Source organism: Staurois parvus, unplaced genomic scaffold (assembly GCF_062004578.1).
Source record: "Staurois parvus isolate SC_StPar_1 unplaced genomic scaffold, SC_StPar_1.0 ptg001418l, whole genome shotgun sequence".
NCBI classification, from domain to species: domain Eukaryota; kingdom Metazoa; phylum Chordata; class Amphibia; order Anura; family Ranidae; genus Staurois; species Staurois parvus.
In genome coordinates this window covers 871,820-897,552 of record NW_028319214.1, presented here as the reverse complement: position 1 = coordinate 897,552, position 25,733 = coordinate 871,820, and the positions used below count along the sequence as shown (strand labels likewise).

General features: G+C 41.0%; 1 protein-coding gene across 3 annotated transcripts; it reads right to left on the bottom strand.

Annotated features, from left to right (window-relative positions):
* Nucleotides 1-565: 565 nt before the first annotated feature.
* Nucleotides 566-24,843, bottom strand: ARL6IP4 (ARF like GTPase 6 interacting protein 4). Of its 3 annotated transcripts, none has more exons than XM_089661987.1 (6): nt 24,722-24,843; nt 19,301-19,486; nt 18,786-19,166; nt 12,807-12,924; nt 5,959-6,028; nt 566-874 (listed from the first exon to the last, which is right to left on the bottom strand). In XM_089661987.1, exons 2-6 carry the CDS (start codon nt 19,470-19,472, stop codon nt 821-823), a joined length of 795 nt encoding a protein of 264 aa, XP_089518113.1. In that variant the 5' UTR covers nt 19,473-19,486; nt 24,722-24,843; the 3' UTR covers nt 566-820. The 3 variants fall into 3 exon arrangements, with proteins under 3 accessions (XP_089518113.1, XP_089518114.1, XP_089518112.1); XM_089661988.1 differs by lacking the exon at nt 24,722-24,843 and adding an exon at nt 24,373-24,530; XM_089661986.1 differs by lacking the exon at nt 24,722-24,843 and having other exon boundaries at nt 18,786-19,163.
* Nucleotides 24,844-25,733: the final 890 nt, after the last annotated feature.

Below are 25,733 nucleotides of genomic sequence, written 5' to 3'. Positions count from 1 at the left end.
GGGATTGAAATTTTTTTCTCAGTCAACCAAATTTCTACCAGTGTATGTAGAACATTTATTTGGCTTTCAAAAGATTTTGTGAGCGGTTTTGTATAATTTTTGCTAAAACTTTTTGTTTGAAATTCTATCCATGGCCAGCTTTGCTCATCCCTGCCAGCAAAGAGCACTAGATGAGAGATTAAGGGGACTACAGGAAGTTGCATTTTCAGAGAAAATGTGTTTTGTTTTGTTTTTTTTTAAACTCAGCCCAAGGTTGGACAGTTCATCCAAAAAAAAAAAAACAGTCTAATTAAAAAAAATAAAGTAAAATTGACACAAATCATTATATTTTCCCTTTGAAGGAACTAAATTCCTAAAGTGTAAAGGGCCATTTATGCTAGATGCATGCATTTTAAATACAGTCAATAGGCATAGAGGGAAATAATAGCTTCTAATGGAGCCTGCTCACACCATCATAGTTCATTGGTAAATAATCTCACATGATGTGTTTTGGTGATCTGAATGCAGCGCAAACAGGGTCTTTCAAAAATGCAACCCACCGTAAAAGAAAGTGAACACTCAAAACTACCAAATATACTTTAATCATTAATCAATACACCTATATAAAATAATAATCCACTGGGGTTTTTTTGATGTCTGTTTATTTTTATATACAAAGTATAACATAACCCTGACAACTTCCATTAGAAAAAAAAAAAACATTTCCTTTTCCACGAGAACACCATGGATTTGTGAGATCAAGCCCTGTAGTCCATCAAGTGGAATTCAAAGATCTGCCTGCCATTGCCACACAGACTGAGAATGGATACTCTCTCAGCCATTAGATTATCCCAGACCTCATTTGGAAAGTCAGCCCGTCATTCGTTGTAGCTTGCTGCAGGAGAAGATACAATAAATATAATTATTCACAGGCAATGTCTAATCTATTACTGGATTCCCATTTTTTTTACATATAAAGTCCCCTTTAATCTCAAACACAGTGTTTCTCAAATCTGTCTTCAGATCACAACAAAAATGCCATATGTGTAACCTCACACTAGTCCTACCGTTTGGATAAATGTTCTATAAGTGGATCCTGAGGACAGGTTTGGAAATGGCTCACTAAACATCCAGGCATTTGCTATGCCTCATTTGTACGGGTACTGGATGCCTCCTGCAGTATTTTATGGCTGTCAGCCAGCACATCACTGCTTGTGCTCATTCCAGCTTTCCCCATTTTAACCACTTGCCTGCAGGGCACTTATACCCCCTTCCTGCCAAGGCCAATTTTCAGCGCTGTCACACTTTGAATGACAATTGCGTGGTCATGCAACACTGTACCCATATGACATTTTTATCATTTTTTTGAGACAGAGCTTTCTTTTGGTGGTATTTAATCACCTCTGGGATTTTATTTTTTGCTAAACAAACCAAAAATCACTGAAAATTTAGAAAAAAAGTTTTTTTCATAGTTTCTGTTATAAAATTTTGTAAATAAGTGATTTTTCTCCTTCACTGATGTCTGCTAATGAGGCTGCAGTGATGGGCACTGATAGGCGGCACTGATGGGCATTGACAGGCATCACTGATGGGCACTGAAAGGCAATACTCATATATGGCACTGATTGGCATTGATAGGTGGGACAGACTGGCACTGAAAGACAGCTCAGATGGGCACTGATATGTGGCGTTGATGTGCACTGGTAGTCACGGATATGTGGCATTGATGTGACACTGATGGGCACTGGCAGGTGGCATTGATGGACACTGACAGGTGGCACTGATGGGGCTCAACTGATCATCAAGGCACACTGATCATCGGTCCCCTGATGATCAGTGTACATGTCTCCTCTATGGAATGCTGATTACTGGCTCTCCTCTCACGCTGTCAGCGTGACCGCTCATGAGGAGAAAAATGCCAATAACCGGCATTTCCTTATTTACATGCGATAAGCTGTGATTGGACACAACTGATCACATGACTGAGCCAACATCTTTGCCTCTTTCCGTTGATCGGTGATCCACTGTGTCTGAGGGACACAGCGCACCACCAATCACCGCACTGCGCACCACCCGGAGCTGCACACGTGCGGTTAGAGTGGGAGGATGTCCTCCCAGAACAAGGGAACCACCTTGTGCCCGTCATTTTCTTATATGGCGGGCAGGAGGCGGTTAAATAACAAACAGTTATAAAGCAATAGGTTTTCTACCATTTCCTGAGCACTTTTCCAACATTTGGAATGGCTATCAGACATATCCTAATGCTTACCAAATGCAAGAAAAGTAATTTTGGCATTTGTTAAGCAGTTGATCTGACAGTTCTAAGAAAGATGTTCATGCATTTCACTACCAATCATGTGTCTGAATTTCAATATGTAATCCTGGATGTGGCCAGATATATTTCATACAGTGAGTATAGATAAAAATCACCCTCTTTTAAATAATCACTTGCTTTGCAACCTATAACACCTAAGTGAAAGATATAACACCAACATGTCAGGAAAAAATTCAAAAACAGAATCACTGTGATGGAAAAAGACTTGTAACAATCAGGTGTAGCTAATCACCTTCGCAATGGGACACAAAGCCATTTGACTTTCAATTGTGATCAGCTGTGGTCATTTTGATTAGCTAAGCATGAAAAGCACTTTCCTGGAGCATTTCAGTCCCCGATAGTGCAACTGAAACAAACAATCAGCCATGAGGGGCAAGGCAGTATCAAAAGATCTCTGGGATAAAGTTGTTGACAGGCACGAGTCAGAAGATGGGTACACATTTTTTTTTAAAAAGGCATTATCAATGCCTAGAAGCACAGTGAAGACTATTAGTCTAAGAAGTGGAAGGCATCTGGTAGAAGACACACCTCCCTGGATCAGGATGTTGGTCCAACCTGGATGAAAGAGCCACGAGGCCTACATCAACTCTGAAGCAGCTGCAGGATTTTATGACAAGGAGTGGTCATTGTGTGCATGTGAGAACAATAGCACAAATGTGGCTTGTATGGGGGGGTTGCAAGAAAAAAGCCACTCCTTAAGAAAGGCCACATGCAGTCATGCCTGAAGTTTGCCAAAATGCACCTTGAAGATTGTAAATCCACATGGGAAAAAAAGGTGTTATGGTCAGATGAGACTAAAATGGAATGATTTGGCCTCAACATGAAGCAGCTCACCATCCAAATAACACCGTTCCTGCAGTAAAGCATGTTATGAGGGGGTTTAACTGTAGCAGGGACCGAAGCACTTGTCAGGATAGAAAGAAAAATGGGGCAAAATATCTTCAAATTCTGCTGCTCTCTGCCAGAAAGTTGTTAATAGGAAGAAGGTTTACCTTCCAACATGCCAATGACCCAAAGCACAGGCCAAAAATGACCACACAGTGGTTGAAGGAGAAAAAGGTGAATGTCCTTGCATGGCCTAGTCAGAGCCCAGACTTAAAGGACAAGTTCACCTTTCGTAATATGTTACACCTATATTCTGGGTGTAACATGTTACGATCAGACTTGCCCATGCACTCCCCGATCCCCGTTGTGACAGCTAGTGGGGGTCCTTCTCCTCCCCGCTAGCTGTCACAATTGTAAAAAGACACTGCCGGACAGGGCTCCAGCCGCGTCACTCATTCACATTCTGTGAATGAGAACACTACAAGTTCCAACAGCCTTTGTGGCTGTCAGATCATAGTTGTCAATGAACTACCAAGGTGCTGTGGAGTGCCATGGTAGTTCATTGAGCCTTCTTTTCAGTAAGTATCTGCCTGCCTGTAGGGGATGTACGAGCAATCAGATACAGGGACAGGTCAGAGAGAGGCCTGTTTAGAGCCTCCAGCAACAAAAAATAATAAAAGCATATTTTTTTACATGCAAAAAAATGTACATTTATTATTTTTGTTAAAAGGTGAATTTATCCTTTAAACCTCATTGAAAATCTGTAAAATGATTTGAAGACTGCAGTCCACAACCAACAGTCAACACATACACTAAACAGTTAATAAAATGTTGAAAATCCTAACCACTTAGGAGAAAAGTCTAACTGAATTGTCATGACCTCATCTCTGTAATTCTCTGTAATTCAAAATATAACAGCATCTGCTCTGCCAAGGAGGAGGTGTAAAAGCAGGGATTACATCATATCCTCTCCTCTCACTTCAGTTCCCATCAAGCACAGGGAATTGTAGTGAATGTGGGCGGGTACACTAGGCCTGTACATGTTGAATGTGTCTAAGAGTCCCGGTCCACCCACCACTGCAAGCGGGACTGAATTACATCACTGCTTCCCAGAGAAAGAACTACAGAAGGGATGTACCATGACCAGTGGCTGGGGGAATTAGGAGACATAGCAGCCACCAGTCTTACGAACCGGAAACCAAAGAAAATGAATGGTTTGTTTTGAAAATGAATAGGCTATTTCAGAGCAACTACGGAGTGAACCAGAAGATGGATGACATATTCAGTGAAGGTAGGAAATCAGCAACAAGGACATGTAAAGACATTTTTGTAAACAGTTCTGCTTGAACTTGACCAGTTCTACAAGTGGGCATATATTGCAAAATCTAGATGTACAAAGTTAGTAGAGACAGATCCCAACAGACAAAAGGCTGTAATTAAGGCAAATGGTGGTTCAACAAAATACTGACACAACGGGGTGATCCTTTTTCCAACTTAGTGATTTTTCCTTTCCATTCATTTTTATTAAGGGTTTAAAAAACAGTACAAATGCAAAACTGTGTTCAAACAGTAAGTAAAGGCATTAGCATATACATTGGCCTACAAGATTGCTACAAAACCACTAGTAGAAGACGTTATGAACCAAGAGCTAGGGTCTCCCTTGCGTCTGATGCATCCTCTTCTGAGGACTGCTAGTCAAGGGTTACCCTTGGCCAAATTGGGAGGCCACCTCTGCCCTAGGTTGCGCATGTAAGCATGTGTTCTTGTGCACGAACATAGTTCTCAGGCCAGGAGCAGGTCGTATGGTGGCCGACCAGTGGTCCCATGAGCCTCCCCAGGCTGTCAAAAGAAAAACTACATTAGGTAGAAGGGGGAGAAGAGGATGAAGCGAGAGGGTGGTGAAAGATGAGAAGAGAACAGCGAGCTTCCCCTGTAACATTAGGATGTTGGTCTCAGGTCTGATGAGGTGGTCCCCATTAGGTAGGAGATCCAGGGGATTCAGGGATCCCAAGTCTTATCGAATCTGGCCATCCTATCCTGCAGAATGGCAGAGTGGCACTCATTGATCATTATCCAAGATTATTTATTCTTCAAAAGATTGAAAGGTATCACTAGAGATTTCCAGGACCTGGTGATTGTTATCATGGCTGCAATAAAGAGGAAGGTTAGTAGGCATTGCATGTGTTTTGGGGACGTGTGTTGGGGCTTCCTCAGCAGCCTGTCTTGGGGACTTTGGTAGGATAATCACTGTAAGGGAGTTGATACAGGAGTAGGTACGAATCCAGAACCTACGAACCTTATGGCATGTCCACCAGACATGATAGGTTGTCCCTTTCTGGCAGCACCCTTAGAAACATTTAGGCAAAGCCACAGGTACCTATTGGGCAATTCTGGCAGGGACCATATAGTGATTCTGTTTTTGAATTTGTTTTATTTTTTTTTTCTGACATGTTGGTGTTATATCTTTACTTGGATGTTATTGGTAAATACAGTTGGATAAAACAAAAAATGTGTCTGTCTTCATTTCAGGCTAAAAAGCAAGAACATGATTATTTTAAAGGGGGTGATTCTTTTCTATACCCACTGTATGATATACCATTGCCAGTTGGAAAGGAAACAAGCCAGTCTGCTTTTTTTTTTTTTTTTTTTTTTTTTAAGCAACACGTACAGTACATTACGAAAAAGGATCCCTATATTGTATACTCTGACATGAATCATCAGATGACGAGACGTCTGCTGATATGTTGTCCAGGTCTCAAATAGACACTAAACATAAGTAGATCTAGTGCAATTTTTCTAAGAATTTCCAATATACATACCTTGTTGATCTCTCTGTGTCTGTCCCTGCTTACAATTTCTTCTAATACTTCACCATCTCCTTTAATAAGCCTGAAATAGGACACAAAACAGTGAAAAATAATTGTATGTGTTGTACATGACAGATTCTTGATATACAGTGGATATAAAAAGTCTACACACCCGTTAAAATGTCAGGTTTCTGTGATGAACAAATGAGACAAAGATAAAACTTTTTCCACTTTTAATGTGACCTATAAACTGTACAACAAGCTGAAATCTTTTAGGTGGAGGGAAGTAAAAATTAAAAAAAATAATAATATGGTTGCATAAGTGTGCACACCCTTAAACTAATACTTTGTTGAATCACCTTTTGATTTTATTCCAGCACTCAGTCTCTTTGGGTATGAGTCTATCAGCATGGCACATCTTAACTTGGCAATATTTGCCCACTCTTCCTTGCAAAAACACTCCAAATCTGTCAGATTGCGAGGGCATCTCCTGTGCACAGCCCTCTTCAGATCACCATACAGATTTTTGAATGGATTCAGGTCTGGGCTCTGGCTGGGCCATTCCAAAACTTTCATCTTCTTTTGATGAAGGCATTCCTTGCTTGATTTGGATGTATGCTTTGGGTCGTTGTCATGCTGAAAGATGAAGTTCCTCTTCATGTTCAGCTTTCTAGCAGAAGCCTGAAGGTTTTGTGCCAATATTGACTGGTATTTGGAACTGTTCATAATCTACCTTGACTAAGGCCCTAGTTCCAGCGGGAGATTGTTGTCACATGTACCACACAGCCAGTACTTGCCAGATATTCCTGCAGCTCATTTAATGTTGCTGTAGGTCTCTTGGCAGCCTCCCAGACCAGTTTTTTTCTTGTCTTTTCATCAATTTTGGAGGGATGTCCAGTTCTTGGTAATGCCACTGTTGCTCCATATTTTCTCCACTTGATGATGACTGTCTTCACTGTGTTCCATGGTATATCTAATGCCTTGGAAATTCTTTTGTACCCTTCTCCTGACTGATACCTTTTGACAGTGAGATCCCTCTGATGCTTTGGAAGCTCTCTGCAGACCATGGCATTTGCTGTAGGATGTGACTAAGAAAATTTCAGGAAAGACCTACTAGAACAGCTGAACTTTATTTGGGGTTAATCAGATACACTTTACATGATGGCAGGTGTGTACTGACTCCTATTTAACATGATTTTTAATGTGATTGCTTAATTCTGAACACAGCTACATCCCCAGTTATATATACACTTATGCAACCATATTATTTTCGTTTTTTATGTTTACTTCAACTGAGTTGTACAGTTTATAGGTCACATTAAAAGGTGGAAAAAGTTCTGAAATTATTTATCTTTGTCTCATTTTTTTTACATCACAGAAACCTGCCATTTTAACAGGAGTGTGTAGACTTTTTATATCCACTGTAGACTTTTATTAAGTAAATTCACGTCAGTACAGATTATGTAATTGCCTACACTGAATGACAGCTGCCTCTTATATTTGGGGTACAGGCCTTTGAAGTGCAGTGTATGACAGATTTTTAGTGTATATGTTGTGTTCATGATGCTATATCTGGGAAGAAGGCTGTTTTTAATGAGAAAACAGCAACCCTGGGATGAAGAAAGCGAGGAGTAGAGGACACATTTAATGAATGTGGATGGCTGATTGGTCTTTGCCCTTTAGATCAGAATGTGCCACAAGCCTGCCAAGTTTTGCTCTATTTTAGGATCCTGCCTGTGCTACCTCACTTTCATTAGTCTGATATTTCCTGCTGAAAGTGGGTCATTTCTGATGAGTAGAATCTACACCTGTCACACACACATATTCATCAAGTGTGGTCTTCACATTACTCAGTGACACTGTACCTTCCATGTCTACTTGTCAGTCAGTACTGTGTGACTAACTGCAGCTTCTCCCAATTAGTACGAGTAAACTCTGGAAAAATATTTTGGAGCGGGAAAGGATATGTTATGTTAGCTTTGCCTTCTTTTGCTGCTTGATGTAGAATTCTCTTGAAATCCATAAGAGCCCCAATCCAGTATAAGTAATGGGTCTATGTAGTGTAAAGCAGGGAGCAGAGTGCAAATCATAGTAACTTCAAACAACCAATCAGAATTCACCAATCTGACTTCAGTAAACGGAACACAGACAGCATACATCATCAAAAGGAATTTACCAAGACTTACAATATTATATTAGCAAGAACGTGAGCATACTTACAGAGGCTGAATCAAAACCAAATAACACAATCAAAACCAAACATGTCTGCACTGTGCAGAGACAACATAGTACTGTGCCAATACCATCTCCACAGATACACAATCAGCAGTGTTCTGACACAACCAGAAACAACATCAGTACTGTACTAACACAACTAGAATCATTCACAGAGACACAATCAGTACTGTACTGACAACCAGAAAGAAATCTGCAGAAACATCAGTACTGTACTAATACAACCAGAAACCTCTGCAGAAACAACATCAGTACTGTACTAATACAACTAGAAACATTCACAGACACAATCAGTACTCTACTGACACAACCAGAAACATCAGTACTGTACTAACACAACTAGAAAGGTTCATAGAGACACAATCAGTACTGTACTAACACAACCAGAAACATCTGCAGAAACATCAGTACTGTACTAACTAGAAAGATTCTCAGAGACACAATCAGTACTGTACTAACACAACTAGAAAGGTTCACAGAGACACAGTCAGTACTGTACTGACACAAACGTAAACATCAGTACTGTACTAATACAACTAGAAAGATTCACAGAGACACAAATCAGTAAAGTACTAACACAACTAAAAAGATTCACAGACTCAGTCAGTACTGTACTGACACAACCAGAAACAGATGTGCAGAAACAACATCAGTACAGTACTAACAGAACTAGAAAGGTTCAGAGAGACACAATCAGTACTGTACTGACACAAGCAGAAACAGGTCTACAAGTATTAGAATTAGTTCTAAAACAAGTACTATTTGTGATACTTTTTTTTTTTTTTTGCACGAACATCCACATTTTCAGTGTATACCCCCTTCCTGAAGGTCCAAGCAGTACTAAATAAAAAAAGTATCATGGACAGTACTCAATTGCAATTTTGTTAATACAGCTTCAATCAACTCAGGCAATTAGCACTGCAGGGACACAATCAATCACACAGGGACACAAGCAACACCCTGATGCTACAATTGCACCCTACACAGAAGAGTTGCCTGTTTTACTTGGATTAGAATACTGTGCAGTGGCAAATGTACAGAGAGCAGTGGTCGACATACTGTGTTCAGCTATTTACAGTATGTATGAAAACATTTTTTAAATGCTGCGTTGATATAAAACAAATTAACTTGAATCTACTACAAAAATGGCAACTACCACAATAAAGTAAATTATGCTAAATATAAATACATACTATATGGTTGAAATGAGCAATTTTTTCACAGTGCTGTGTATCCAAACGTGATCAGCCACCTCATATAAAAAACTTTAATCATGTGTTCATTAATCAGTGCTAACAACACAGTGGGGTTGATTTATTAAAAGGTAAATATACTGTGCACTACAAGCGTAGTTGTTTTAGATCCAAGGGGAACCTCTAAAACGAGGCGAAGCTCTGATGATTTTTTTCATCCAATCATGTGTAAGCAAAAATGCTGTTTTTTTATTTTCCTTGCATGTTCCCCTCAGATCTAGAGCAACTTCATTTTCAGTGCACAGCCTATTTACCTTTAGTAAAACCCCAAAATTCTTCAAATATACAATCTTCCCCCAGTGAAAAATTGCTATAAATTGTATCCCAGGGAGAACCTTCAACGACCCCTGTGGGCACTGTCTCACCTTCTTAGATCTTGTTAGTGTAAGATGGTGAGAGTGCCCATCAGTGCAGTGCTCCAGATTATGTGATATGCAGCTTGATGTACAGAACCCAGCAATCACAGTTCACATGTCTGTGACCCAAGTAATAAGTCATATAAGCAGTGGCAAGTAGGAGAAAAAAAAATGCTCCGAAGCCAGTGGAAAGTAAAAATATTCCACAGTCAGTAGGCAGAAAAATCTAGATGAAGCCCCCATACTCTAATTTCCATAGCACAGTGAAGTGCTCTTCCGATCTCTCCCCCCTCTTCTAATACCTTTGAGTTTTCTTCAAACCCCCTTTCCACCTACATCCCTCACACCTTCCCAAACCACACCCTCTTTTTGGGTTGTTTTTTCCACTTGGAGTCAGCCAGACACTGCACACCAGCTAATAGCAACCGATGCAAGACCTTATGATTGCCTACTCGGCTTCTTCTGCCACGCACCTCAACACCCTGGAGGTTAGAAGAATATTATTTACTACAAAGTTTCTAGACACTCTGTAACCTCTGGATGACTACGTAAAACCACGGATACCACTCCTTACACACATCCAACCTTCCTTTCTGCGTGACCTCATGAAAACCCAACTCAGGAACTTGAAAGATTACCTGTAGTAATAAGGAATGGAATATGCATGTCAAATGTGTGCATATCGGACTATACATTGCTGAAAATGCTTAATAGGCATTCTTGTGTCATTTTGGGAACAGTTCTGTATCTTCTTGACTCATGTTTCAATCCACGCCCTTCCACATTGTCAATCTTCTTCCTGTTCTATTTTAATTTTTGTAATTTAAAAATCTCAATTAAAAATTTTTATGGAAAAAAACACTGGTGTCAATGTGTGAACAAAACATTGGAGGTACTAAGGTGTGCTAGAAGCTCTGCTGGGGCTTGGTAAGGGGGTGGTCTTGGAGGCATTATAGCTGGCTGGGAAGCACTGTGGGGAGCTAAGGCTCTGAAGGGGCTGAGAGCTCTGAGTCAAGCCTGGAGGCGCTGTGGGAGACTGGGGGTGCTCTGCATGAGGTTTGTCAGGGAACTTGCAGAGGGCTGTGTCCAGCAGAGCTGCTCCCTTTCCTTCTACTTACTTTTCAGTCCTACCAGAACAGGGTTCCACTGAAAACTGTAACTTCCAATTCTTCTTGTCTGTAGTCATGTGATAGGTCAGATGACAAGGGAAGAAGACAAACAGGACTTCACTCCATGGCAGGTACCCTTGCTGGTTGGAGCTCTGCTAGGTGTCAGGGAAGGCATTCATCTGCAATGCCTCCCCATGATGCCAGCTGGAGTAGTGCTCACATGGAGCATCCAATGACACTCTGCAGAATGTACTGGATCTTGCAAAACACAGAGTGTTTACCTCTATACCACCCTCAGCAGCAATGATGCCCTAAGCCATGGTCCAACCCCAACACAGGCTTTCGTAAAGCTCAGCTAATAATCAAATCGGACAAGTTATTCTGAACAAGAAAAGCTTTAGCTGAAAACCAACCTCTGTAATACCATCCCAAGATTGATGTGTGAGGCACATTCTCAGTGATGCATCTTGACCAGTACAGCTACACACCATTTGAACTTTCCTGCCATGTCGGAGGAATGCTCAGTGTTTTTAATAAGCACAAACACCTCGCTAAAAAACTAACATCTTTGTCGACAATCCACTGGCTAAATTGTGACAAATTTCTTACATTGTAAATGTCAAACTTGTACATTAAAGTGTAAAGAATAAAAATAACAGAATGAAAAATGTTCTTTTTCTTTAGACGTCCACACTATATGGCATTGAATTCAGCTTCTTGTCCATGGACTAAGACTTAGAATTCCAGTCACAACCATTTTACAAATGTAAAAAGAAGTCAGAAAAGCACATTATTACACTTGTTGGAAAATCTTACTGCAAGGAGGTCCACATCCTTTAGGAGGAAAAAGAAGAACAGAATGTTTTTTGCTGTTGGGTGAGCATTGTGGCATGTTTTAGCATCCCGCCATGTAACGGGAGAATGAATAATCCATCTGCCCATCTATATCCAGCCTTCCAGCCTAATAATAGGAGCTGGGTGAATCATTTCAGCCTAATCTTTCATGTACAATTTTCTCTCTTTTTTTAATAAGAATTAAAAAAAGAAAAAAGGATTTTTTTGTCTGCATGCAACAGCGTGCCAGCATGAGGCTGCCCTGCTATGTGAATACCACCTAGGTGCTACAAGAAGGAGGGGGGAGGGAGAAGAAGCTCCATCTGAAATCACCAGCTCCTTTGCTTCAAGAAAAATGTCAGCAATCAAAGGAGGGGTTATGCAAGCACTACCAGTGGTGGCACTAAGCATGTGGAAGACCTAAGTGACCATAAGCCCCAGGCTGCAGTTATAAGAGAAGAATCAAGTTTTTAAACTACAATTGATGAATCTCCACTGGAAGCTGGTAGGAGATATATACACACACGCTTATATTAAAGTGGATGTAAACCCTGCATTTATCCAGTGAAGCGACTATGCCACCCTATGATACACAGAAATTAAACAAATCCTCCTACATAAGTTGTACCTGTTTATCTGAAGCCCTCCGAATTTATACAGCCTCTCTGAGCTTTCAGAAAGCTGAAATTATAGTCTGAGTGAGATTAGATTGGAGGGAAGGGAAACAAACCCCTTTACACAACACAAAGGAACAGAGTTGAGGCTGTCAATCACACGCTGTGTGCTGGGGCTCCCTCCCCTGTCACCTTTTTACCTCTTGGTGTCAGGAAAACTTGTCAGAAGCAACTCAGGCAGATAGCAGAGGAACAAGGCAGGAGACAGAAATGAGACTTGGTGTGCTAGGTTAGCGTCATTGGAAAAAGAAAACTCCCCGTTTTTCACTTTTTTAATAATTGAAATGGTGAATCTGAACCCAGTGAAAAACACCATGTAAACTGCTACATTAATTCATACAACTCTGAGGTGGTCACCTCTACTTCAGTACACATATGAAAATTACATAAGCTCTGTACCTCACTCTCCCGGTTTCAGGATCCATGACTCTTCGGATAACACTCTGCCGTGCATCCCACTCCTCCTTCGTCATTGGCTTCATTGCCTGAATACGGCTCTTCTGCTCATCAGTCAACACTGTTAATGAAAACGGGACAATTGTACAACCAATCATAAAGGTATCAAATCAGGTAAACAGCCTGACTGAAAGGCAGAGCACAAACCACTATATTCATTGCAGCTCTTAGGAGCCATTGAACACGTAACACTCACAGAAACAGAGAGGATTCAACCTTGATATTAAAGCATAAATATTAATATTGTAAAGCATTTACAGTGTGTTAGCCATAAAATAATCAATGCTGAGATATCATATTAAAGTGCATGTACATTTTTTTTTTTTAGATTCCGATAAACCCGCCCGTCCGCAGACCCCCACAGCCCAGGATTGTGGGGAAGAGGCCCTTGTCACCATTAACATGGGGCACCCCCCCATCTTGAGGACATGTGGCCTGGCATGGTTCAGGAGGAGGGGGGGCGCGCTCGCTCATCCCCCCACTTTCCTGACCTGCCAGGCTGCATGGATTTTGGGGGGGACCCCACGCCATTTTTTTTTTCAATTTTGGTGTGGGGACTTCCCCTCAAAAATTCAAACCAGATCCAAGGGCTTGGTATGGATGGAGGGGGGGACCCAAAGCCATTTTTTAACCACCTCCTGTATGGCCGTTGTATATAAACGGGTGGACGATGGCAGTGCAGGGTTGGGTGGCCGTTTATAAATGGCCTCCCCGCACCCTGCTTGTGCGCGCTCCCTGGGAGCGCGCAGCACCGCAATCTGGTGCCCGCTGTGTCCTCCGGACACAGTGGAACACCGATCGGCGTACGGGACCATTGTGCGAGGTCCCGATCACATGAATAGTAGTAAGCAAGATGTCACTTCTGACATCATTGCTTACTACGTGTGAGATCTGTGAATGATCACAGAGGTCACATGGTACAAAGCTATTCACAACAGCCTTGTACCATGTGACCAATCACTGCTCACACAGTAGTTCTCAATGGCTGCAAGAATGCAGCCAGAGAGAAGGATAAATGATTGCTTTTACAGCCTTTATAGGTGTAAAACAAAAAATCTTCATCACCCCCCAAAAGTAGTACAGTGTCACCATCAGGGTGGATAAAAATCAATCATTTTTAAAAAAAAAATTAAAAAAAAAAATCGGATTTTTTTATTTAAATCATCAGATTTTTTTAAATAAAATGCTTTTTGAGGAAAATATATTACCATCCAAAGGTTATTCCATCATGAAATAAAGATTAGTCTTTTAATTATGTAGAATAAGGCTGTATATGTTTAATTTTTTTGGTAAATAAATTCCATGAATCCATTCACAATGTCATGCTCTTCCAGAGGTTTTTGTAAGATTATTGGGCAGTTTCTCTACCTACAAGATATTATCACAGATGCTTGGTTTACTTTGCAGTTCTCAAAACTGAATTTGACTCAGCGGAGATCACATGCCTCTTCTTCACAGCAAAAATGTTATAACATGAACAGAGTTAAGAAAAAGACCTTAATCCTAACTTCTACAAACCTATGAATACAGAATCAACCCCTTCAGTGCTAAGTTTCAAGAAGTTCAGTGAATAGAATAGAAACAATATTTCTCTGATTGGAGTGGAATAGATCTGCACAAGAAGAAAGTGAAACTAAGGGTGAGGAGGAAGGGGCTGACAGTCTAAGTTTCTTAAAATATATATATTTTGTTTAGCCAAATTAGTTAACAAACATGGATGTTTGTTTAAGCAAATAACATATGCTGGAATGTTATTGTTTCAGTTGAATAAATCTATTTAAATTGTTATTATTAAGGTAATGATTATTTTTCTCCTTCCTAAGTACAACAGAAAAGTTGTCCAAATATGAATGATTAACCTATTAAACTGGGGATAAAAAAACTAATGAAAAGTTGTTATTCTAAAAATCTTCATCTACTTGTATATTAAAGTTATACCAGCAAGAATTAGTCTTTATGTAGAAAACTAGGATTTAAATCAAGCCTTACTGACTAGTGATTTAAATCAGTTTGATTTAAATCAAATCCACCCTGGTCACCATGGTGACACTGTACTGCTAGGGTGACAGTATGTAAAAAACAAAAAAAAAAAACACAAATAATAATATAAAAAAATAAAAAAATGCAAACAAAAATGTTTAAAAATAATAATTTTTGGTTATAAACTAATTTGGGTTATTTTTTTTTACTAAAAAGATAATGGAATATATTTTGGCCAAGATTTATGATGAAATATTATTTATTTGCAAAATTTTATAAGAAAAACACTTTTTTCAAAATTTTTGGACTTTCATTTACATAGCAAAAAAAAAATCCCAGCAGTGAATAAATACCACCAAAATAATGCAAAAAAATTAATATGGGTACAGTGTTGCATGACCGCGCAATTGTCATTCAAAGTGTGATAGCACTGAAAGCTGAAAATTGGCCTGGACAAGAAGGGGGTAAATGTGTCCAGACTTGAAGTGGTTAATTGCCAGCAATTTTTTTTTTTTTTACATTCAGCTGTCAGTGGGGAACCCCACTGACAACTGATGACTAAAAACAGATGAAAAAACGGACATAAACTCATCCGTGACTGAACTGATGAAAAAAAAAATGGAACGCCCGTGTGAAAGGACCCTAATATTGGGATTTTCACTGACCAATTTGCCAATGATAGGATCTTCTGCCAAAACTGACCAGTGATTATGTAGTATTTTCCTTATTTTGATATATTCATTGGAATATTTTAAGATGATCCTAGTTTCATCTTCATCAGCCTGCTTGTGTGTTAGAATTGAATAGGTGGTTGTTACTATCCAATTTTTTTACACGATTAAAGGCCTTCTTGAGGCAGGTTTTTGGTATAGCCTCGTGTTAACAATCGCTCAGTGAGCTTGTCAGCCTCATTCTGAAATGTAGAATCATAGGTAGTTTCGTTTAATCCGCAAAAATTGACTATATAGGTTTCTTTAATGGCTCTGGGTGAAAGCTATCAGCATGCAAGATAGTATTCCCTGCTGTCTATTTTCTGAAAATACTACATAATCACTGGTCACTTTTGGCAGAAGATCCTATCATTGGTCAGTGAAAATCCCTCTATAAGGGTCCTTTCACACGGGCATTCGTTTTTTGTTTGGAAGGGCAGGATCATTAAAAGATTTTCTTGTACAAAGCGAGTACAAAGGTACTCAGAGACGTGATCCATGCAAATATGTTGGCACTTTCCCTTGTGGAAAGTGCTAATATTGCTACTTACTTGATAATAGGAAAAATTTACTCTTCCAAATGGAGATAAATTCATTTGTAAATGTTTTGTTAAATGCCAGACACAAGGAGTAGTGTATCTTATGTCATGTGAATGTGGATCTTTTTATGTAGGTAAAATGCGTCAAGAATTTTGGAGACGTATTTACAAACATATTCATGCTATGAGAATAGGAAATCTCTATCTACCCTTGGGCAGACATGTTTGCTAAAGTTCATAAATATAAAATTGTCTAAAGTTTTCTTCTCTGCTCTAGATAGAATACACATCCCCACCAGGGGAGGCGACTGGAATAAAGCACTAGACCAACAAGAATGCGCTGGATTAGATGCTTGGATGCAACTCCCCATCCTGGTTTAAATGAATCTGAAAGCTACAGACCATTTTTAGAGGACTTTACCTCTGGTAAAACAGATTGAAATGTTTTCATTGAGTTCTTCTACTAGTGATTCAACTCCTTGAATGCCTCTACCAGTGATCCAATTTGTTCTCCTCACCAAAGGAGATTTTCTCTACATTCTATATGTGCTTCAGGGTTGCTTTGTGAATGTCATTACTGTATTGTAACGGTTTCTTCTTTTAAAACAAAAGCTCATTATACTGTCCAAATGGTTTTGTTGTGCTAACAATTATTGTACATGCTTCCTGTGTTGGAGTTTGTGTTCACCCTTTGGTTTGAGCTTTGCTTTGTTGGTATGTACGGCACGGAAAGGGTCCCCCGGTCCACATCTGCGGCAGGGGGGCCCTTCCTTGCAGCCCTGTGGAGCATTTGGTAGAACTTTTTCTGCCCTTCATGCTCCAATATTGGTCCGCTCCTTTCGGTGTTGGCAGCGGTCTCCAACATGGCGCCTGCCCGATTTCCGGAAACCATTTTTCTGGAGCCGGATGTGATGCCAATGTGTGTGACGCGATCGCACCTGCGCAGTTGTGCTGAATGCCGAGAACCACACTATAGGCGCCATCCTACCTTGGACAGATGTAATCCGCTTATGGGAGGAGAAACACATACATTGCATTAATGTTGGAACTGTATAAAGCTTCAAGTACTTTTACTTTGAGGCAGCTTTCAAAATTGTGTTCTGTCCCTGGGGGAACCATATGTACGACGTCTGTTCCCGACCCCTTGGTGGGTTAAATTCTGAACAACAGACCTTTGATGTTCTACTGTTACAGCACCTTACTTCTACCAGTTCATGGCAGGGGCGGACTGACAACTCATGGGGCCCCTGGGCAATAGGGGATCATGGGGCCCCTGTGTCCTTGCCCAAACTCAAAAAAGCCTATGAAAAAAGGTACCAGGGGCATCTCATGGGGCCCCCTACTGACCTGGGCCCTCGGGCAGTGCCCGAGTTTCCAAATGGTCAGTCCGCCCCTGGTTCATGGTGAACTTCAAGAATGTAAGTGACTATTTTGAATGCCTAGCATATAAGAAACTTTCTAATTAATATAGTTCAATACTCAATTGACTATTCATCTGTAGTACTATTAGAGTACATCTTTAAATTGTGGAGGGACAATTAAATTAATTTAAATATCTGTTTACAATCCATATATTTGTTCATGTGATATACTATATTATGAACATTTAATACATTTTTGGTCCCTATAGATATTATATAAAATAAAAAGAAAAGTACTTTCCTAGATATGATTTGATGGCTTGTGTTATATATTCTCAGGACATTAATATATATGACATCATATTAATTGACACGCTTTGTTACTACAGTATTCATAACATGGCACCTGTGGTTCCTGCATGTCAAGTGATGACCTCATCCTATGTGTGTGTGGGGGGGAACGGATTCTCCAAAACACAGCAAAGCATTCTCGTTTTGACCAATTTTGGTGGTATGCAAGTCATACATTTTGTAAAGTTGGTTTCTCAATTTTTGGACTATAAACAATATGTATAAAGGTTTAACTACTGACAATTATTTTTTAGAGTGGTATCCTTTCCCTGAGGAAGAATCTGCACTAAAGTATTCGAAATGCATTGGATTTAGGCTGAATGCCTAAAATTGAAGTAGCAAAATGGAAATCAGCCTCAAAGGATACCACTAACTATTTAATGCAATAACTACAAATATTGTCAAGCAAACATGTTGTCAAGAATTCTTACATTCTATTGGGGAAATATATGTTGATGTGTCAAATAAAATGTCAAATCTTTTTAAACGATTGTTTGGTTCATATATACTTTAAGGTTGCCTTAAAAATCCCACCAAATGTAAGTTACAATTCACACTTTAATTTAATGGGTTTTCTCAGACATACATGTTGTCTAAAAAAAAATATGTCACAGGGGACTTATCAGGAACTGGTGACACGTTAATGGCAGTACACAAACTTCTCAGATTCTCTCTAAAACTAATTAATAAACATATGTATTTACACAGACATTCTTACAAATGCCCATATTGTATTGCATTACTCTCAGCTGCAAATGGCTTAACTGAATTGTGTAGTGCACCTCTACAATCATGTTGGAGCCTTTCAAAGATGTCACTGTTTTCTGTCCTTCAACAATATCCATTGATTGTGCTTGATTCAGCAGAATCTCACTTCTAAATAGTGTTTTCTAAGCACAGGTCATTGCAGCTCAAAAGAAGTGTTTAAACTATGCCAATGTGCACATAAGTACATCACAAGACAAGACTAAATCATTTCACCTGGACCAATTTCTTCCAAAGACTCCTGAGGCAACTCTAAAGATGGTCCATGAAGGGGTTCTTCTGTTCTGCTCTTGGCCTCCTGAGCCTTCATTTTAGGCAAGCTCGTTTTTTTGGATTTTTTGCTTTTCTTTTTCAGCTTCTTTTTCTTTTTACCCTTCCTGTACTTTTTCTTTTTGTGATGTCTCTTGTGTTTAGAACTGTCACTAGATTCATCTGAAGAGGAAGATGATGAGCTGGAGCTATCTGAAGAAGTAGATGATGAAGATGAGGAGGAAGATGATGATTTTGCAGCTTTCCTTTTCTTCTTCTTTCTTTCTGGTGAGGAGGAGGATGCAGAAGATGATATGCTCAACTTCCTTTTTCCACGTTTCCGTTCTACTGAAATAAAGGGGAAAGAGCATTTTAATGTTCTGAAAAACCATACAACATGTTTAACACATCTTAATCAGATATTGTACTTTATCCCTAGTACAGGTTTACGTCACCCCGCTCAGGGTAGCTGTGTAACAAACCTTTCCTTGAAACCTCAGCATGGTATTTGGAGAGGGTTGAACGCCTTCTTGTAGGTGAAGGACTGCTGCTGTCACCTCTGTGCCTTGATGCAGATTTCTTTTTCACCGACTTGTGGTGAGATGGATGAGGGCTCCTACTATGATGTTTCTTCCTTGTCCCAGTGTCATCCATGACCGCTTTTAAATCTGCATTCAAATATATTTATGAATTACAATAAGTTTTTCCACAATTAAATAGTTACACACTTAGTCTGGCTGAAAAAAGACAAAAGTCCATCCAGTTCAACCATTAAAAAAAAAAAAAAAAATTCTAATCCTATACCCACAGTTGACCCAGAGGAAGGTAACCCTCCCCCAGCAAAGCATGATCCAATTTGCTCCTGCAGCAGAAAAAAAATCCTTCCTGATCCCCCGAGAGGCAATCGGATATTCCCTGGATCGACTTTACATATAAAGTTAAAATATTAGGCTACTTTAAGTAGTAAAACAACAAAATTTTCAAACAGGATCCACTAGTAAAAATGGTCTTTTTTGGTAAAAATAACTTTACTAAAAAAAAAAAAATATATATCAACCTACTTTGTGGCAATGATTAAAAAAAACTGAATGGCTGTTTGATATAATTCTTCTGGCACTTAGATGTTTCTATGTAAACGTTTCATTTAATTACTTTTTGAAATCTGAACAGTTCTGGGATATGACAGCAATTATATAGAATATCTACATTACTTTTGTAGACAGACTCACATAACCCATTGACATTCATTGTCATTCCAGAACCCAGAATATTACTGCTGTGTAGAAACACTTGGTCGAATTTTATGAACCAGCCCTATTTGACACAAGCTGGGTGAACAAATGTCTTTTCATTAAATGCATTTACATTATCTAAACCTGAGTCTCATTTTTTTTTCAACCAGTAAATCATGTTCATTCTATTCTGTGTAATATTGTTAATGAACTGAAATCTAGACTGACATGATTGAGTCTAGGCTATTCTGTTTTCTATCCTATCTATAGCAATCTCTGTTTGTGTATTGACTGCTGCAGGTGATGCAGCTGCCTGAATACAATAACCTTGCAGAGGAGATTCCTCCATCCATGTTGTTTAGCACCAATGGAGGAATCTATTGATTTCCTCTTGTTCACTTGTGTATAGCTGTCTAGCTGAGTATGGCTAGCATTATTAGGGCTCTTTCACACTGTCCGTTTATGGATGAAAAATGGACACCCATGTATTTCTATGGACTATCGGATGTAAACGAATGATCATCCGTTTACATCCTTTTTTTCTTTAAAGGAAGAAAACTATTTCTCTTCCATAAAAAAAACCCCAGAACGGATGAAAAACGGATGTAAGCGGACATACGATACATTTTTGCATTGGTAAAGGCTGTAAAAAAAAAATGGATCTAAACTGATGAAAAACGGATGTGAACTGATCCGTTTTTTTTACTGGAAAAAACGTGACTGAACTGATGAAAAAAACGGAACACCTGTGTGAAAGGACCCTTAGTGTGTATGGGAGAATTGATTTTCATTCAGACCAAGCGCTGAAAGAGAAACTGAAACATGTATGGAAAGCTTTAGGGAGAAATATAGTTGCCAAACATCCCATGCTGACAACTAGGGTTGCCACCTCATCCCTTTAAAACCAAACACATATTAACCACTTCCTGTCCGGACACTTTTACCCCCTTCCTGTCCAGGGCAATTTTCAGCTTTCAGCGCTATCACACGTTGAATGACAATTGCGCGGTCATGCAACACTGTACCCATATGAATTTTTTACCATTTTTTTTGAGACAGATAAAACTTTATTTTGGTGGTATTTATTCACTGCTGGGATTTTTATTTTTTTTGCTATGTAAATGAAAATGTCCAAAAATTTTGAAAAAAAGTGTTTTTCTTATAAAATTTTGCAAATAAATAATATTTCATCATAAATCTTGGCCAAAATTGATTCCGTTATCTTTTTAGTAAAAAAAAAAAAATAAGCCAAATTAGTTTATAACCAAAAATTATAATTTTTAAACATTTTTTTTTACATTTTTATTTTTTTTATATTATTTTTTTTTACATACTGTCACCCTAGCAGTACAATGTCACCATGGTGACAATGTACTACTTTTGGGGGGGTGATGAAGATTTTTTTTTTTTTACACCGATTGCTTTTACACCCATATAGGATGTAAAAGCAATCATTTCTCTTTCTGTCTGCATTCTTGCAGCCATTGAGAACTACTGAGTGAGCTGAGATTGATCACAGCTTGTCACATGGTACAAGGCTGTTGTGAATAGCCTTGTACCACGTGACCTCTGTGATCATTCACAGATTTCACACGTAGTAAGCAATGATGTCAGAAGTGACATCTTGCTTACTACTTTGCATGTGATCACTGATTGGCCAATCAGTGATCACATGATCGAAACCTTGTACAGAGGTCCCGTCCGACGATCGGTGTTCCCCTGTGTCCGGAGGACACAGCGGGCACCGGATCGTGGTGCTGCGCACTCCCGGGGAGTGTGCACAAGCAGGGTGCGGGGAGGCCGTTTATAAACAGCCACCCGACCCTGCAGTGCCACCGTCCAGCCGTTTATATACAACGGCCGGTGGGGAAGTGGTTAATGACAGGTTCTGAGGCTGATTTAATGCAGATAAGGCACCAGGTGAGTTTAATTACCACCTTAATCAGCCACAGAACCTGTGTAAATAATATGTGTTTGGTTTTAAAGGGATGAGGAGGTAACCCTAATGACAATGTGTGTAACAATTATAGTTTTTCATTTGTAACAATATTTAGGTTAAACATTGGTCTATTATCAGACAAAAATGGTAAATAAGGGCAGACATGATGGACGACTGTCAGCCGTCAGCCTTCCGTTTCTTATGAGCATATTCAATAATGGATCTGCCATGTGACAATCGCAGCAAAACCGCACCTCGTTTTAGATGCCATTGAAAATAATGACACTGAACCTGCATTTTGAGTTCACAGCAATTCTGCTGCGATCCCAAAACATCCAGTGTGAATGGAGCCACCTTGGTTCACACATAAGCGATTATGGGTTTGTTGTGAAACTCACAGACTTGCATGGCAGGCTAGACATTTTGGGGTTTATTTACTAAAGCTGGAGAGTCCAAAATCAGACTCACTTCTGCATAGAAACCAATCAGCTTCCAGGTTTCATTGCCAAAGCTTCATTGAACAAGCTGAGGTTAGAAGCTGATTGGTTTCTATGCAAAAGGGAGTCTGATTTTGGACTCTCCAGCTTTAGTAAATAAACCCCTTTGTGTTCCTATTGAAGTGGTTCACACAGATGTGTTCCACATGCATTGTGTGTGTTGAGTGACATTATGAAAAGGGTCGTGTGCGAGTTTGTAACGGTGCATTCCAGACTCACAAGTGATAGAGTGGCGTGCAGAGATAAATATCACATAGGATTGCTATTGACAGGGGTTTTCCTACTGAAGTCTATGGGGTGGGGCGCAAACTCACACTGAACTCTATGGGGGTGGGGGAGCGCAACCTCCCACTGAAGTCTATGGGGGGGGCGTGACCTCCCACTGAAGTCTTTGGGGGGGGGGGCGACCTCCAACTGAAGTCTATGGGGGGGGGCGTGACCTCCCACTGAAGCCTATGGGGGGGGGGCGCGACCTCCCACTGAAGTCTATGGGGGGGGCGCGCGACCTCCCACTGAAGTCTATGGGGGGGCGCGACCTCCCACTGAAGTCTATGGGGGGGCGCACAACCTCCCACTGAAGTCTATGGGGGGGGGCGTGACCTCCCACTGAAGTCTATGGGGGGGCGTGACCTCCCACTGAAGTCTATGGGGGGGCGTGACCTCCCACTGAAGTCTATGGGGGGGCGCAACCTCCCACTGAAGTCTATGGGGGGGGCGCGACCTCCCACTGGTCTATGGGGGGGGCGCGACCTCCCACTGAAGTCTATGGGGGGGCGGGACCTCCCACTGAAGTCTATGGGGGGCTGCAACCTCCCACTGAAGTCTACGGGGGACTGCAACCTCCCACTGAAGTCTACGGGGGACTGCAACCTCCCACTGAAGTCAATGGGGCTGCAACATCCCACTGAAGTCAATGGGGCTGCAACCTCCCACTGAAGTCTATGGGAGGCAGTGTGTCAACCCAGGCGCCAGAACGCAATTTCTAGTTGCCATGGCGACCTTGTGCCTGGGATTTGTGGTGTCCTAACTTACCGTAATAGAGTTCCCCACCAGGCTCCACCCACCCAACAACTCAAATTCAGTCTGAATTCTCCGTCAGGCTCCACCCACCCGTGTGAAATTTCCCAGCCATGCTCCTGTCAGTGTGATGGCGCAGTGGGTGGGGAAGGAGCGTTTAATGTGGACACAACCTCAGTACAGACACGGACAGAGCCATGTAGCGGCCTGTGACAGGGTCCGGAACTGAGTGCAAGCACCAGCAACACTTTCAGTGGGGCTCCCTGACAGAACTCTAAATGGTGCCTGTGACCCCAGAGTAGGGTTGTCACCTCATCCCTGTAAAACCGAACACATATTAATGACACAGGTTCTGAGGCGAATGAAACGCAGATCAGGCTCTAAGACTAGGTTCACACCTATGCAGTCTGCGTTTCATCTATTTCTGCATTGCGTTTTTTCCACCTGCGTTTTGATTTTTTTTGCTAGGCAGATTTAAAACGCAAAGCGCTGCAAAAACGCATAAAAAATGCACTACATGCTTTTTTTGCAGCATTTCAATTTAATTCTTTAGAACCAAAAATGCAACTTTTTGCATTCAAAAAAAGTCTCTGACCCTTTCCAAAACGGGTGAAAACACGGAGATGTGAACGTGTCCCATAGGAAATCATGTTAAATGGACTGTAGTGCGTTTCTGCAAAACAAAAACGCTGCGGAAATGCTGCGGTGTGAACCTGGGGAGAGTGAAGTACCACCTTAATCAGCCCCAGAACCTGTATAATTACTATGTGTTCGGTTTCAAAGAGATGAGGTGACAACCCTATTCCTCAGATTATGTACTTGTAGTATCTGTAAGGCCCACACACCGATATACCCCCCTCCCTACTAACATTACGACAGAAGAGTCTGAGTCCAGTCTATTGGCACACAGACATGTTGCTGCACACTTAGTCATGGAGGTCTGTGGCCTGCAGTGTGAGTCTTTGTATGCTATCCAAGCCACTTCCATGGATTCTCTTCCCCTCTGTTGCCTATGGGCTCTGGAAAGCAGAACCGCGCATGCGCATCACTCTGCCAGCTCCGACCACGCCGCCTTCCAAGCAGAGTGCTCCCCTGGGAATTTCACTCATAAACTACACCGAAAGCTTTCCCTCCCCGCCGCGAAGTCCCCGAGTCTGTGGTCAGTTTAGAGCCGATGTAGCAGACACGCCGAGCATTTTGTATGCGGAGATTATTTACCTGATCTATCCGCAGTGCAACTCTCATATGCGCCCCCCGCAACAGGGCGTGTGTCATTAGTTCCGGGATCTTTATTGGAAGGCCTCTAGACCAGTGTGTAGGTGGCTGTTCATACAACTAGGAATGAATAGTCAGCCCACAGAGGGATTATTCTGTTTTCTCTGCACTCGCCTCATGTACTGTTAACGCCTCAGACACTAAACTCTGGTTTAAAAAAGAAAACAATTCAAGGGTGTATCCTTAAAGTGGGAGAAAAGGCTGACATAAAGTATTCTTCAGAACATTCCCTCCTGTCTGACCTGTATAAAATAACGTGTACTTACCTATTTTTAACCCTCTCCAGTCCAGATCCAACAGCTCTGCCATCCCCTGTGTCAGTGATTGGCTGCTGCAGGGGAGAGGAGGGAGCGCCCACATTAACTGGGACGTGGGAGCCTATGGGTGACAACACCACTCCAGGAATTCACAGCTGTTGTCAAGCTCTCCCTTGCATAGGGGACCTGGAGCTGCAGGATGATGTGATTGGACCAGGGCTGTTTAAAAATAGGTAAGTACACAGACCTCAAGGAATGCGGGATAGGTGAGGAGGAGGAGGGAATGTTTTTAAGACGAGTTTAAGTTAGTGTTTATTAACACTTTACCTTAAAAAAAAGGGCTTCCATTACTCTCAGCCTCCCTTTTTCTTGCTGCTGTGGCCTGACTTCCTGTTAGAGGGTGACTTTGTTCATCCTTCATGGAACCACCCTCTCTTGCTAGCTCTATGGGATGTGTAGTGTGCATACACTCACCGGCCACTTTATTAGGTACACCAGTTCAATCGCTCAGTAACCCTAGGTTCAGATCTGTGCGGGTGGTGCCGCTGCGGATCCGCACGAAAATCCACCCGCACAGAGAAATGTGGACCCGCGGGCGGGTGACATTAGTTCTAATGGCACGCTGCCCACACTAGAAAACGTAACCGTACTGGGTACCGAGGTTCCCATGCGGGCTGTGTTTTCAAAAGAAGTGCAGG

What these genes read in the sequence shown, in the direction of transcription:
- ARL6IP4 (XM_089661987.1), bottom strand. Translation starts at nt 19,472, where the DNA reads ATGGATGACACTGGGACAAGGAAGAAACATCATAGTAGGAGCCCTCAT. An exon ending in TTTGGAAGAAATTGGTCCAG is followed by an intron (nt 12,925 to 18,785) that starts GTGAAATGATTT and finishes TTTCATTAACAG; the next exon opens with TGTTGACTGATGAGCAGAAG. An exon ending in GACACAGAGAGATCAACAAG is followed by an intron (nt 875 to 5,958) that starts GTATGTATATTG and finishes CTTCTCCTGCAG; the next exon opens with CAAGCTACAACGAATGACGG.